This window comes from Colobus angolensis, unplaced genomic scaffold (genome assembly GCF_000951035.1).
Source record: "Colobus angolensis palliatus isolate OR3802 unplaced genomic scaffold, Cang.pa_1.0 Scaffold95, whole genome shotgun sequence".
Taxonomy (NCBI): Eukaryota; Metazoa; Chordata; class Mammalia; order Primates; family Cercopithecidae; genus Colobus; species Colobus angolensis.
This window is the reverse complement of record NW_012123487.1, coordinates 10276663-10291532: the sequence shown is the minus strand read 5'-3', so window position 1 is coordinate 10291532 and position 14870 is coordinate 10276663. Positions and strand designations below refer to the sequence as shown.

At 34.6% G+C, this 14870-nt stretch overlaps 1 protein-coding gene across 2 annotated transcripts in view; it reads left to right on the top strand.

Moving 5' to 3' along the window:
• CPS1 (carbamoyl-phosphate synthase 1, mitochondrial) overlaps nt 1-14870 on the top strand; it is a 191552-nt gene that overhangs the window by 57970 nt on the left and 118712 nt on the right. For both annotated transcript variants that reach the window (XM_011932323.1, XM_011932322.1), the window contains one exon: nt 14349-14492. In XM_011932323.1, coding sequence (XP_011787713.1) covers nt 14367-14492 — 126 coding nt within the window. In that variant the 5' untranslated portion in view covers nt 14349-14366. The remainder of the gene's footprint in view (nt 1-14348; nt 14493-14870) is intronic.

The following is a 14870-nucleotide window of genomic DNA, read 5'->3' as shown; positions in this document are numbered from 1 at the left end:
GTTCTCTAATGACAGCATGATCTTACTCTTCACAGAAATTAGTTTAAACTTTCCAACCTTCAGTTGAAAAGTCTACATCTTACTTTATTTGAAAGTAGAAACCATCAAGGGTCATGCTCCCATTTTCACCCTACCCAATCAGCAAACCTTCAGTAAGAGAAGATATATTTCCTATATTTCCTCCTACCCTCCTGTTAAAAGGGTGCAAAGGTCCCCACTCCTATCAAAAACCAATCCTTCTTCATGCTCTTTAGATGCCATCTTGTCTCTCTTTCTCAAAGTCTTCACTTTTTGGTTATACTCTTTCTCTCATGCAAATTTATCTCTTTTTCAGGTAGAGCAGGCTTATCAGCCTACAAATGTGTCCTGGTCACCTTTCATCAAAAAATTAAAAACATAAAAACAACAAACGAAATCCTTCTTGTCTCCACATTCTCATGCAGTTTCTATTCTTTTACTTCGCTGCTTTTCTTCTCATGTTTTTCCTATTTTTTTTTTTTTTTTTTGAGACGGGTCTGTCGCCCAGGCTGGAGTGCAGTGGCCGGATCTCAGCTCACTGCAAGCTCTGCCTCCCGGGTCTACGCCATTCTCCTGCCTCAGCCTCCCGAGTAGCTGGGACTACAGGCGCCCGCCACCTCGCCCGGCTAGTTTTTCTTTTTTGGATTTTTTTAGTAGGGACGGGGTTTCACCGTGTTCGCCAGGATGGTCTTGATCTCCTGACCTCATGATCCGCCCGTCTCGGCCTCCCAAAGTGCTGGGATTAGAGGCTTCAGCCACTGCACCCGGCCGTTTTGTCTATTTTTTAACATCCTAGTCACTCTCTGATCTACTTCAGTTTCACTTCTAACTCCATCACTTGAGTAAATTCGATACATGGTTTCAAGTATATTCTAGCCTTAGCCTGATCCACAGGGAAGGTTCTGGAGCACAAGCAACATGGCAGAGTTGTTCACTCTTGAGGTAAAGGAGTTTGGCCTCTCATGCCTCTGTAATGGATTAAAGAAACACTCCTCAATCAGGGTGAGTTCCTGGGAAAGGTTTTAGGTGTGAGCAATTAGCAACCGTCACCCACAGTGGCTGGGAGAGGGGGCACTAGACCCGTAAATAGGATCTAGGTAGTAGACCTAGCCAACAGGTCTACCATAGTTGGCTTCCTGTGTGGGCTTACCTTGCATGCACTGCATCTCTATACAGCAATTAATCTTTTTCATAACATTAATAAAACAATTTCACTTTCCATGTTAAAATCCTTCAGTGACTTCCTGTTGCACTATAAATGACAAATCAATATCTTAGCATGCCCTGCCCAACACCTACAGCGTCTGGAGTCTGATTGCCTTTCAGATCTCTCCTGATAATCTTCCCTGCTTGGTTCAATATCCTTCTGTTTCACCAATCAGTTCCTGGAAGATCTCATCAATTTCCAGCTCAAAACCTTCACATATGATGTTCCTTCTGACTGGGGTGCTTTTCCTCCCACGTGACCCATTTAATTAATATGAATCATTCACATCTCAGTTTCCTCAGACTGTTTTAAACACCCAATCTAAATTTTGTTCTCCACTATTATTTTCTAGCAAAATGGCCTACTTTATTCCTGCAGAGTTTGTAATCATATATTGTAATAAAATTTGTAATTATATATTGTGAGATTGATTACTAAGCTGTCTTAATATACTGAAAGCTCCAATTCATTTATATTTCTTTAGCATCTCCCATGAGGTATCATGAGGCTTGGGACCATGTCATTTCATTTCACCATTGCCTAATGGGGTATCTGGTATGTAATAAAAGATACTCAACTCGTTGAATGAATAAATAAATGCATAAATGATGAATAAATTAGATACACAAAATTAGGAGGTCAAGAAAGAATCACTTCCCCCCTCCCACAAGTTATTCCTTAACAATTCTCCTAGGGCTATCAGCTTTGGGACATGAGAGGTTTAATCAAATTTGTTTTCCTTTGGTGCTCTCTTCTGGGATCATAGGGCTTGATGGATATTCTCTCATTAACTCGTACACATCCCTGCCATTTTTGTGGCACTGACTTGTGCAGTTTTTAGAGAAACTGGGAAATAGGAAGATTAATAGACTTGGCTGAGGATAGAATGAGGTTATGACAGAGCCAGGGATAGAGTGTGCTTCTACATACTGACTAGCTTAGTGTGCTGCACACTTGTTAGCAGTTAAAGAAAACATATTGAGAATCAGTCCATGTCAGTAGGTTTGTAAGCCTGGAAACTTCCTTCTGAGATGTATTACTGTAAATATTCTTCCTCTGCACACAGCTCATTTGATGAGATACATCTTTAGGCCAAGAACTCTTCTTGATGATTAATCCTACTCAATTTTCTTATGAGAAAATGATGCACAGAAAGGTTAAATAACTCAGCCACTGTAATAGAATGAATTCATGTCAAACCTCAGCTCTGAGGCATCTAGCTGACCTGTACAAACATGTAGCTGTTTTCCATCTTCATTTCAACAATGTTTTATATATTTAATATTAAAACTCCTAATTCTGCTTGTTGCTGAGCTTAACTCTTCATATAACATTTATGTATGTAAATATTACTTGAAGTAGTTTTAAAGCCACAAATTATTTTCAACTGGATTTAATTTGAGTTCTCCTCATACTAGTTTGAGAGGGTAGCCATTCCTTGACAGTCTTTTTCTTCAGGCTTGAAATATAAATGCAGATAAAATTTGGAGGAGAATTCTGCTGGTTAATTTAAACTGGGGTATGGCATTCTGAATTATAATATAACAGGTATGTAAAATTGGTTGTTATATTTAGTCTTAAAACTTAAGATATATAGAGAATGTATTTACTGAGGAAATACATTGATTTTGAGAATTTGTTTATGGAGTTGAAGTGTTTAGTACATTTTTTTTTTCTCCTCACACTAATTCTAAGTCAGGTGGTCTGACAAGGCCTCTCACCCTACTGGTATTACAGTATGACCTGTCTCCTGAACTTTGAAGCCATTTCTTTTCTTTAGAGGAGATAAGAAAATGTGTCTTATCTTAGGTCTGGAAGAAACACAGAGTCCAGTATCAGGGTAGTGGAGTAGTTATTTTCCCAGACGTAGCACAGGTTTTTTCAAGTCTGAAGAAAAAGATTAATCTCCTTAAAACAGGGCTTTGTTGACTTGGGTCTGGTCATGGCAATCCTGTTTCCAGCCATCCTGTGTATAAGCTCTAACAGTCAGAAGTTTGTTTGCTTTGATTTTGATGTGGCTCATCTTTTCTTAGCTGCTCATATTCAAGATTTGGAAAAGAAGGAACGGTGGTGAGCTGAGCAATTAATTGGATTCTGATAAGGAGTTCTTCAGAAATTTTATTATTCCTGAGTTTTAAACCTGTATAACTTGAATATAACTTTGGTACGAGCCTTTGCATTTTTTCCCTGTGTTTTTGAAATTATATTGTGGCATTCTTATTGGGTGTGGTAGTAGCAATAACTTATAAATGTATGAATTTATATATTATAGATTTATAAGTTCATAGGTTTTTGAGATTTAATTTCATCGGTTTTAAGACTTACTATTTTTTACATGATGCCTTATGTATTTATAGCATTTAATATTAATCTAAATTCATTTCGAGATATATTTTATCATGCTTTTATCTATTATATGTTATTAGAAAATATTTGGTTTTCTAAAATATGTTAATGTGAGATTTCACAATTTTAACCTTGTCTTTGTAGTCACATATGTAGAGGATATTTACAATTTTACTCAAGTTAATTTGTTCAGTGTTGATCATCAGACCTTTTAGACAATATTGACTGGGAAAAAAAGTGTAATTCTTTTTGTTCTCTTGAGAAATTGTTGGATCTGAAGTGACTCCTAGGGTGTGGGTCAACTCCTATGAGATGAAAGATGACATGGAGGTTTTGTATTTTGTGAAGTGCATTAATAGGTGATCACATTTCATCCTGGGAGAGCTGCTGGAGAGGAGTATCGATTTAGCCTGTTATGGTTGAGTCTTTGGGGTCTTGAGCTTCTTAGAGTTTTAGTTCTTTTTGTTATTCTTTATTGTTCAACCTTGAGAGTAGAAAATACACGTTTTTGTCCACTTCTAAGAATAAAACTGAAAGGCTTCTCAAGAGGGAGCTTTTGAGGGACAAGTCTGTGTTCCAGTCTTATTTTTATTCTCAGGATCTAGCACCATGCTTGGCATGTAAAAGGGCTTTAATAAGTGTTTATAGAAGGAACTGAAGAATTAATTATTACTTATGGACTATGAGAGGTCATGGTTGTTACTCTTTCTAATTTGTCGATATTAAATAGACAGTGAAGATACTAATTTAGATCACACAACGTGAATGAAGCAAACAAAAGCCTAAAACGCTGGAAAAATGAAAGTATTTTTAACTTTGTACTGTAGTTGAGCAATGTGGAGCTATTTAATGATTTAAATCAGGAAGATACCAATGTGTGAAATAAGAGTATGTAGATAATATATTAATTGTATGATACAAACAAGATATACATACATAAAGTTCATTAAAAGAGTATGATTTCGTATGGCTTTGAAGGATTGATAGGATATAGACAAATTGATAAAATTGATCTAACAAATACTTAACTTTAGGTTTCTTCATCAGATAAAATATTGCATCATTTTATATTGGCTAAGTGATTTGCAGTCTATTTCAATTAATTATTATTTATAGTTTTTCTCTGTCAATGCCATTTAATGAAGAGAAAACTTCAGCAGACAGCAGTTATATGATCTTTGGCACTATTGGCTGTGTGTTAAGCCACAGTAAGGTTCAGTTACATATTTTATTGTTTTATAATCACACATTTCTCCTTTGATTCGTTTCTTATCTATACCCCTTCTTTCACATCCTAAATATTTTCTTTTGATAAATGTGTAGGGCAAGATGAGGAAAAGAAGAGAAAAATGTAGTCAGAGATTGGGAGTACTGAAACAATTTGGAATCCAGCCTGCTGCCATTACTGAGGTGGTGAAAGAATACCATAATATAACTGGATGGCCCTGGTCCCTGCCAGGAGTCAGGCTGGACTTTCAGTGTTGAAGAGCCATCCTGGCCTGTTACTAGCCCTGCCCCACACCATTGTGTTTGCCTAAGAGCTGAGCCAAAGAATTTACATATGTATAAATCCCAAGGTCTGAAAATAGCAGTTAAAAAATGGTGCTAAATCAACATATGTGCTATTTTATTTTTTTGGTCAGTTAATATGATAAACTTTTATTTAAATGTAAACATTATTTTAAAAAGCACTTTCATTTTAAATAACTGATTTTCATTGAAATTAATTCTGGCTTCTAAGCAGAGTTAGCTGCAAAGACAATTTGTAAAAATGCAGAAAATTCAAAATTTAACCTGGGGTTAAAGTTTATTTTCATATTTGAGTCTGATATTTCAGTTCACTGTAATATTTCAATTTGTTTTAAATATTATCAAGACAAATATTGGGTTACCTTCACAATATGTTTTTTTCATTTTTCTTACCCAGTAAATTAAAAGTGAACAAAAATGAAAGAATTATGTGGTCTAGTGGATGGCAATTCTCTTGGTGTAAGATTCACAGGCTGGTCGTCAGAAGTGCTTTGATTTGCATGCAAATAAAAACTGCATTCCTAAAAGACCCTTAGTTGAAGGTATTAATAATTTTCATTAGGTTTTAAGTCTTTTCACCTTATATGAATAGAAAAGAAAAAAATATGTTTAATAAAAAGTCTTTGAAAGTATTTTTATTTGTCATTTATTTAAAAGTTTATCAGTGAATCTGTTTACCTGGAAAATGTGCAATTCTATTTGCAAATTTGGAGCACTACATATATTTAAGAGAATCCTTAGTTTCTGCTGGGAGTGGCAAAATTTTATAACTGGGTCTTCATATTCCTATGTCACAGCCCTGGTCCCTGAAAGTCCTATAGCTATCTTTGTTTCAAGTACGTCTGTGTTATAATAGGATAAATGTTGATTAGTTAATCAAGCACTAATAAACGTTTTTAATTTATAGAAAAACAAACACTTATGGACAAGTAAATTTTTGGGGTCAAAATCTTTAATAATTGGATGAATGCAGTTATTTTTAGCATAAATATTATTCTAATGTGAAAATAATTTCTTTTTCTGAGTTACATATTTTTATGCCATTCAGAGTAACTAATACAGTACTAATAATACTTTTTCTATTGTGTACCTTTGTTTCTCTCATTTGTCTTACATTTTATGTCTAATCATCATTTCACAAAATTTCTATCATTACCGCTTGGCCTCGACTTCTAATATGGCAATTAATTTTTACACACACATTTTTGAAATCGTGACATAGTTTTTAACTTCCTCATACCGAGTTCTTTGCTTTTTTAGTTTACAAGATGTTCAAGAATGCTCTTTTGAAATAACAATTCCCTAATGCAACATAAATTAGCAACAGTATTATATATTTTTCTTACTATCAACTGAGAATGATATTGATGAGGGCAAGTATAGGTTAAAAATAAATGACATCAAAAAACAATACCAGAATAAGACATTTAATTCTTCAACACTCAAAGGCATGTCAGGTATTGAAATCCAAGTAGGCGCTTTTGACTAATTGTTGGTAGTTTGTAGAATTCAAGGATTGGGGTTGGCTTCCTTTTGTCTTTCTTTCTCTTCTTCCTCCCCTTCTTCATCTCCTTCTTGTTCTTGTTTTTTTCCCCCTCTCCAGCCAGATCACTAATCTTCTCCAGAAAATTTTTAGCCTATATAAAATAAAAAAAGGTACCACTGCCCTATGACTCGACTTAGAAATCTACAAATCTGGAGAAGAAGTAGCTCTGTGATCCATTCCTGGGGAACTGCAATACAATTTTAGGGAAGATGGAACTTAATGTTTGTGAAAGCACTGGTCCGATTTCCAGGAGGGTGGAATACATCTTCCTGAATCACATTCCACTGAAAATAGGAGGCCATGGAAGAAATCAGGTTTAATATAACAAATTTGCTATAAAAGGGGGTGGAGTAGGAATGTGCGTAGGTGACCTGTTCTCTACGTCATTCCAGTATAAATTGCTGCCCCTTACTTCACGAAGTCGGTAACTTCAAGACATGTTACACCACATGTTTCTCTGTGATCCTCAAATATGTTTAATTTAAAGAGGGTCCAGTACTGTCCTGGCACATGATCTGGATTGCCATAGATAACCATCTACCTCACAGCTAGGGTTGCTCTTTAGAATCTTGCAAAACCATTTGTTTACTCTTGACAAAAGTTAAGAAAACAAGCCCATCAGAGGTGTTTGTTCTGTTCAGCATGTTAGAAGATGGTTTTTTTGCAATGATAATCATTGTGCAAAGAAGGCTGATGATGAATTTTTTTTTTACCTTTTCTTAACAGTATTTTGCTATTTTGAATGAACATTGTCTAATGATTTAGTCATTTTATTTTGTAAAATTTATATTGTAGGCATATTTAGACCAAGTTATAAGAAAATGCTTCAGCCAAGATTAAGTGTTGAGTTTGATTTGTGTAATTGTTAGTTTCTTTACTAGTTGTTCCATCATTTACAAAATTATTTCTATTTGAAATGCAGTAATTGTTCAGAACTTGCATTTCTATGCTGATGTCCACTAACAGCTTTAGATCGAATATTAAATAACTCAAGAATAATGAGATGAGCTTGGCTTATTTAGATATTTGGTTTTTGCATCTATAAAACAAAGGAATTAGAAAATCATTTTGAAGATTTCATCTAGCTATAGAAAACTATCTAGGGAATACATTTACTAGGTTTTCAGTTTTCTACAAAACATCTTTCAGCAGGAAGTAATCCCATTGCCTGATGTACAGTGTCTGATACATGGAAACTACTCAATACATAATCCCTGAACTGATTATTCTTTTAGAAATCCTAGATTTTATTTCTGATCATAAAAATTTAATGGCATGAAATTATCCAGATTCCATGGTTCTGGAATACATAACTTCAAGCAAGAAGATGCAAGATAGAAACATAGAAGACATTCTTTGCTATTTTTAGCTAAGTCCAGCTGAATCAGTTAACCAGCTAGAAACGTGGCTCCTGGTGAATTAGTTTTATTATTAGGTGGATTACTGAAAAATTAATAGCTTTATTTCCATATTACCTTATCATTTATTTAACTTAAAACATAATAAACCAGAGAAGTTGTGGTTACTTTCTTCTGTCTCATTGTTCGACTTTTACTGAAGTTATGTTTTACCGATTTTCAGGAAATGCAAACATTTCTGAGCATCAGAAATCCAGCCTTTGCTACCTCCATACTCATGTATTCTTCCTATCAAATTGAATGTTAACCAGGTCACTCTTTCCAGTTCGTTCTATGCTGTTGCCCCTGTTTTCTCCAGATATAGTTGACATGCTCCAAGAGGATGGACATTGACTAAGACTTGATTTCTGGTCTTGGCTTTGCACCTTATTAGCTGTGTGACCTTGAACAATCCACTTAATTCTCTGAGACTCATCATTATTGTTTATAAAATAGGGATAGCATTAGCTTATTTCACGGATTGCTTTTAAAATTAGCAAGGAAGGCATACTAATGCCTAGCTCAGGGGATCAACACGTGGCAAGTACCTTAACTTTTAGGCAGGATCATACTTATCATCACTGGAGCCAATCAAACAGATTTATTTAAATACCTATTTTCACCTACTGGCATAGCAAGTGGTGTACATACTTATATATCTCTCTATATAGATGCAGATAATATGCTAATATATTATGGTTATAACTTCCCATGTTTTAGTTTCTATTGTGGGGTCTTTCTTATTTATTACCCAAGAATAATTATTATTATTATCTTTTACTTTCAGGAAGATTGAAAAACTTTGCTTAGGACTCCTATGTGACATGATTTTAAATTTAATAGTCAGCTCATGGTCAAACTTCATTTTTAGAATTTTAATTTATTCAATATTCAGCTTTTTATGTGAACATTGAGTTTCTTTTCTTAAATCCCACTCTAAGTTCTGCTTTCTATATTTGGATTTTCAAATTACAGCTTAACATGACTAACTTTGGGCCTCTTGCTATATTTTATAATTGCTACATATGCTTTTTGACTCATTTCCATATAAATCAATCCTCTACAACTTTTATTTATTTACAGCTTGTTTTTCTTTCTCTTTTTGGACTAACTTACACGTGACCTCCCTTTGGTTGCACTTTGTGTTTGGCTATGTCTTCAATTTTCCAAAGTCATTGAATTCTGAATCAACTTTCTAAGGCATTTCCCAGTGTCCTTCTCATTTCACAAATACACAAGAAACTTGGTGAATTAATCCGCTCTGTCCTTTTACATTTGCAATAACTCATTTATATACATTCTTTAGAAAATGTGTATGCACATAACATTGGCCTAGAATATATAATCCATGCCCTTGAATAAACATCTAACATGTCTACTTGGTCTGGTAGTAGTGTCTTTTTCAAGCAGAAATTAGCATGACCAGATTTACTCTTTATAAATATGTGCTCCTTGTACTGACTAACTTGTTCTCCTTAAGGTGTTTGTAAATGGGGTCTTATGAATGATAGCTTTTTTGTTATTCTAGAATAAATCACATGTGCCTGAGCTTTAATATGTGAAACCAATTTTACAAGGTCTCTTTTCCAGCTTCATTTTTCACCTTCTTTTGCATCACTCCAACCTTTATGTTATCAAATGTTAGATTGATAAGCATATGCATCATAATTTGTTCCTCACTTTCTATTCCTCAAAATGCCAATTGGATCCTAATGAATATGTTTTACTTGATTGGATTTCCAAGGATATCTGATTATTTTAAAGCCCCATCATCTAACAACCTGATATCTGTCTAAAGGTTTTCAAACAACTTTAAGTCTTAACTTAGGGGAATCCTCCTACCAGCTTGTCCTAGTTTCTGTGATAGGAGAAAGTGTGTGCTTTTTACGTGGATACAATCCACACTACTTTCCCTCAGAGATGCCTTCTTCATCCGTATCTTCACGTGTGCTGTGTTCCTTGTTACGATACTAAGGCTAATAAAAATCATAGAACTGAACCTAATTACTTCTACCTTTTACATTATATTTTCACACATTTCTGGTCAAACACAAAACAGTATAACTTTCTTCAGGGAGTTGTTGCACCTCCTTTTACTCTGAATTTGTTTGCTCTCCAGTCATACCCTACTCCTTGCTTTAATGTATCTCTTCAGAAATAGACTTTATAGAATTATTGATTGCCAGGATATTTTTTCATGACTCCTTAGCATCCTTAATTCCTGTCATGCTTAACTGATGTAATTTTATTTGTTCCTGCTTAAATAATCATCACTGATCAGGCAGGAATTAAGCACATAGGAATCCATTCATTCAGCCATTTTTCCAGAAGCATCTCTTGCATACTTGCTATGTTAGAGAGTTTTTGATAGATGCACCAACTTCTTATGGTTGTTTCTGATTCATTACTTAGACACACTTCAAGAGGGCAGTTGGCAGTCTCTGTACCTTCGAAGAAGGAATTACTAACACCCTTATTTTCTCTTCATTCCAAAACCTAAGAACTTTATTCTCTAAGACATCCTGTTTTCATGTTTTTTTTGTTTTTTTTTTTTTTTTCAATCTGTAGCAGGTCTTCCCTTGCTTATGTCAGTGGACTGTCTAAATGAAGAGGATACTGGAAATCAGTATATACACAGGCTGTCAGTATTTCTTTATGTTTCCTTTAAAGACATTTTCATAATGATTAATATAAATGAGCTAATGGAAACAAAAATGTAAACAGTAGTTGAAAAAAGAATAGTATCAATTGAAAACATACTGTGAAGTATTCAACTTCACCAGTGATTTAAAATAGAAATGAAAGCAAAATACTATTTTCTGCCTCAGAGCAAATAAAACCAAAGATAATACCTAATGTTGGTGAGGACATATTTAAAGGGACACCCATGTATTGCACTGGTATGTAGGTAAGTACAGCCTCTTTGGAGAGAAATTTGTAAATATTAATCAAAGATGGCAATATTGACATACATTGTAGCAGGAATAAAAGCAATGAAAATGAAATGTTTTGTAGCCATTTCAAGTAAGGTTTTAAAAGAACTTTGTAATAACATCAAAATACATTTAACATAATATTACCTCCAAAAAGCATTATGCAAGTCAATGACAATTCTCAAAACTATGTTCTGAGCATTGACATAAATGCTAGAAGATAATACTTTAGTGTTAACAGATATTGTGTTTGTGGGGTGGGTTATTATCTATTATTCCATATTTCCATATTTCTTTAAATACCAAATGAAAGTAAATACAACCTAGTACTTGACAGTTTAACATTTTCAATACCAGGTATGTCAATAAGGAATTCATAAAATAAAGTGCCCTGAGGAATTTCATGGACTAAATGCTTCTATTTTTTAAAATGTATTAATAGAAAAGAAGACTAAATCTATAAAAAATATTTTCATTTTATCAGCGAGTGACTTATAAGTTTAGAAAATCTTTGATGACCTGGCTCACAAAGAATATACTTCCAAGTGCACAGGGTCCCCAGCCTGATGTGTGTGCCTGCATTCATGCCTGTCACTCTGCTCAGCTGTGTGCAGACAGCTTATATGAAGCAGGACTGTGTACATGTGGTCAGAGAAGAAAATCATTCCCAACAGAAAAATGCTTGTTTTTTAAAATGCTTTGAAAAATAATCTGTCATAAAAGTGTAACATTTCCACTAAATTTTTTCATGCTTGACTTTAACATTGCCTACCAACTGACTGTTACAGTCTCAACTCCTTTGATTTGTCCTAATGTAAACTCCCTCACTAATGTGTAATATATTCTTTTCCAGTTTGGTTATAGATTTCAGTCTAGTCTGAACACTCAAATATGAAACTAGCCACTATTTTATTTATTGGCTGTTCCAGTCTCCAAGATGATTGTGGGATTATAATGGATGGATTTTCCAAGTCTCTAATTCAGAATATTTAACCAAATTTTACAAAACTTCTGCCTTCTCCTCCTTCATTCTGATGACTAAAGACATGGACCATAATATATATATACACACACCATAGTCTGCATCCGGGACCCTTTACTGATAAAAATGAAGCCCATTAAAACTCTCATGCCCACATTTCTCTCTAGACTTTAGAGTAGGAGAATTCTATCCTAGAATTGTTGACATTTCTCTGGAAAAACATGTTTAATTCATCATGCTTTGTGGTCAACTTATAAATGGTGATGAAGTCTTTTCCTTGGTCAAGCTCAGGACTCCTCAGTACTTCCACTGTCATATTTGATTAAAACATAAGTGATGAAGGGAGGAAATCTGCTGTAGTATTCATTGCATGGGTACCTTAGGGTAATAGGACTATGACTGATTTAAGTTTATTTTGCATCCCGAAAAGTTTCCATAATGAGGATTGAGTTTATATCCTTTTTTTAATTAAGGAAAGACAACTCTCACTACACACACATACACATACACACACACACACACACACACGTGCATAAATAAAGAGCCAAGAGGTGAGATCGAGGCGTAAACTGGTATTGGACTAAGCCAGTAAGTACTGCTTCTCAGTCCTCAGTTCTCTAGGTTGGGAGTTTTCGTTTTGCTATTTTCATTCTCTTCCAAATCATTTTTCAGTGACCTTTAACACAAATTTCACCTTTACTTCTGGTTCAAAATACTTCCATGACTATCATGAATACTATTGGCTCAACATTTTAAGGCATACAGTCTCCCATGATATGGTACCTGTTCCTTTTCCCATTCTGTACCTTGCATCTAGGCTTTTACAAAATATACCACATGACTTCATGCCTCTATGCTATTGCTCATGCCATGGCGTCCCTTCTGGGGTTTTTCCCCCCTTTATCTACTTGGTGAACTTGCGTCCTTCAATATAACACAGCTCAACATAATTCTGTGCTTAAACTTTACTGAATGTGCACAAGGAACTTGATCTTTCTTTCTTATTTTCCCCAGTTTATTTTCCTGTTGCATTTGGGCAACTTCCATGGCACTAGTTATTTTATTAATTATTTGTATAAATTAGCATGAGCCTATTTTGTTTAGCTTTCTATCACCAAGAGCCGTGAAGCACTTTGAAATCAAATAATGTTCATACGTGAATATATTAAGTAAGCGTGAAGATTTAAATTAAACTTTGTCCCTAAAAAATATCCTTACCCCAACTCTAGCACTGATTCTGTGTGATTGAAACTTAAAATCTTTATGTAATTTTATGTCATCTTTTCTGTTATGGGAAGCCCTAGGAATGAGTCTATTGCCTTTATTCCTTGGCCTTCTTTGCAAGGGTGTGAAAGAACAATGCTGCAGTACTTCCTGTTCTACATAGTCATGTGACTTAAGCAAGAGCATGTGCCAGCCAATGAGGTTCCTTGACAGCCTGGTTAAACATGAGATTGAACGGTTAAGTGAATCACTTTTTATTCATGTTGAAATAGGAATGCTGAAGTTTTGAAAATTTTATATATAACATTTTAATAACTAAAAAAAAACCTTGACTTAGGAATAGTGCTTATATTAAAATGGGTGTTTGTCATTTCATGAAGTTTTTACATATTTAAGAGGCATAAGAGGGATACAATAGTCCACTTTGCTCTAGTTGTGTTTTACTTGATATTACTGATTGCTTTAGCTTTGAAACACAGAACAATGCTATAGTAAGAATGTAGTATACTACTCTATTAACCCAAAACATAATGTACTATACTACTCTATTAACCCAAAATGTATTGTATATTTGTGGAGAAAAGTTTACTCTAACGTTCTTTTTATAAATAGTAAAAGTGCTACTTGTAGGATGCTCTGATTTTTACTTTTTGTAAAAAGAACATTGTCTTTTTACCCCAGCAGAAAATGGCGAGGGTTCAGCTTTCTTTGGGAATCTACAATCTCTTATGAGGCATATTAGGTATAACATGTGACACAAGTAAAAGCCTATGGTCCTTAGCATCTTGAAAGTTGCTACTCTTTAGGATAAGGTTGTCCATGATGTCTAGGTAATTCCATTCAGCTGCATAAGCAATTCCTTTGATGGATGGCTGGTTTTCTACAACCCCAGCATTATTTTAGCAGGAGAAGGTAGTATTTGATGTGTTGCAATTTGTGCCACATGCCCATGGAACATCTCTGGACATTACCTCAGGAGGAGGGGTTAAGAGAAGGAGGAGCTGTGGCTGAAGACATTTAATGGCAGAATGAATGGAAATTCAAAGATCGCCGTGCAGTCAGCCTTAAACACTGACTGCACCCCCTCCCAGATTTCTTTTACATTAACTAAAAAAGGTCTTATCACACAATCTCATAAAATATATGCAATTTCATTTAATTTTAGTCACAAATCATCTTCAAAATGACGAGGATTTTGACAGCTTGCAAAGTGGTGAGGACAGTGAAGACTGGTTTTGGCTTTACCAATGTGACTGCACACCAAAAATGGAAATTTTCAAGACCTGGCATCAGGCTCCTTTCTATCAAGGTAATACCCATATTGATTGTTTCTAATAAAATAGTATGGGGTAGAGTTTAGCAGTGAGGCAAAGGTGTCCCTTACAAAGCAAATACAGTTTTGAATGTAGCTCCGAAGTACTAATGTATTAGTATTTCTTTTACTATGGAACCTACTGAGTTAGCAAATGCTAGTTTTTATCTTGTCTGAGTAAAATGACAGTAATTTTTACCGAACATAAAGAATGATGACAATTCCTGTGAACATGTAAAATGTAAGTGCACTGCTTGGAAAAGAAACATCTTCTCTTTCACAGATAGTTTTCTGTGCCTAGATACTATTGCTTACAGTTTGGATTTTAAAAAATGGAGCTGTTCATATATGTGTGAGCCACATTATGGTATATAG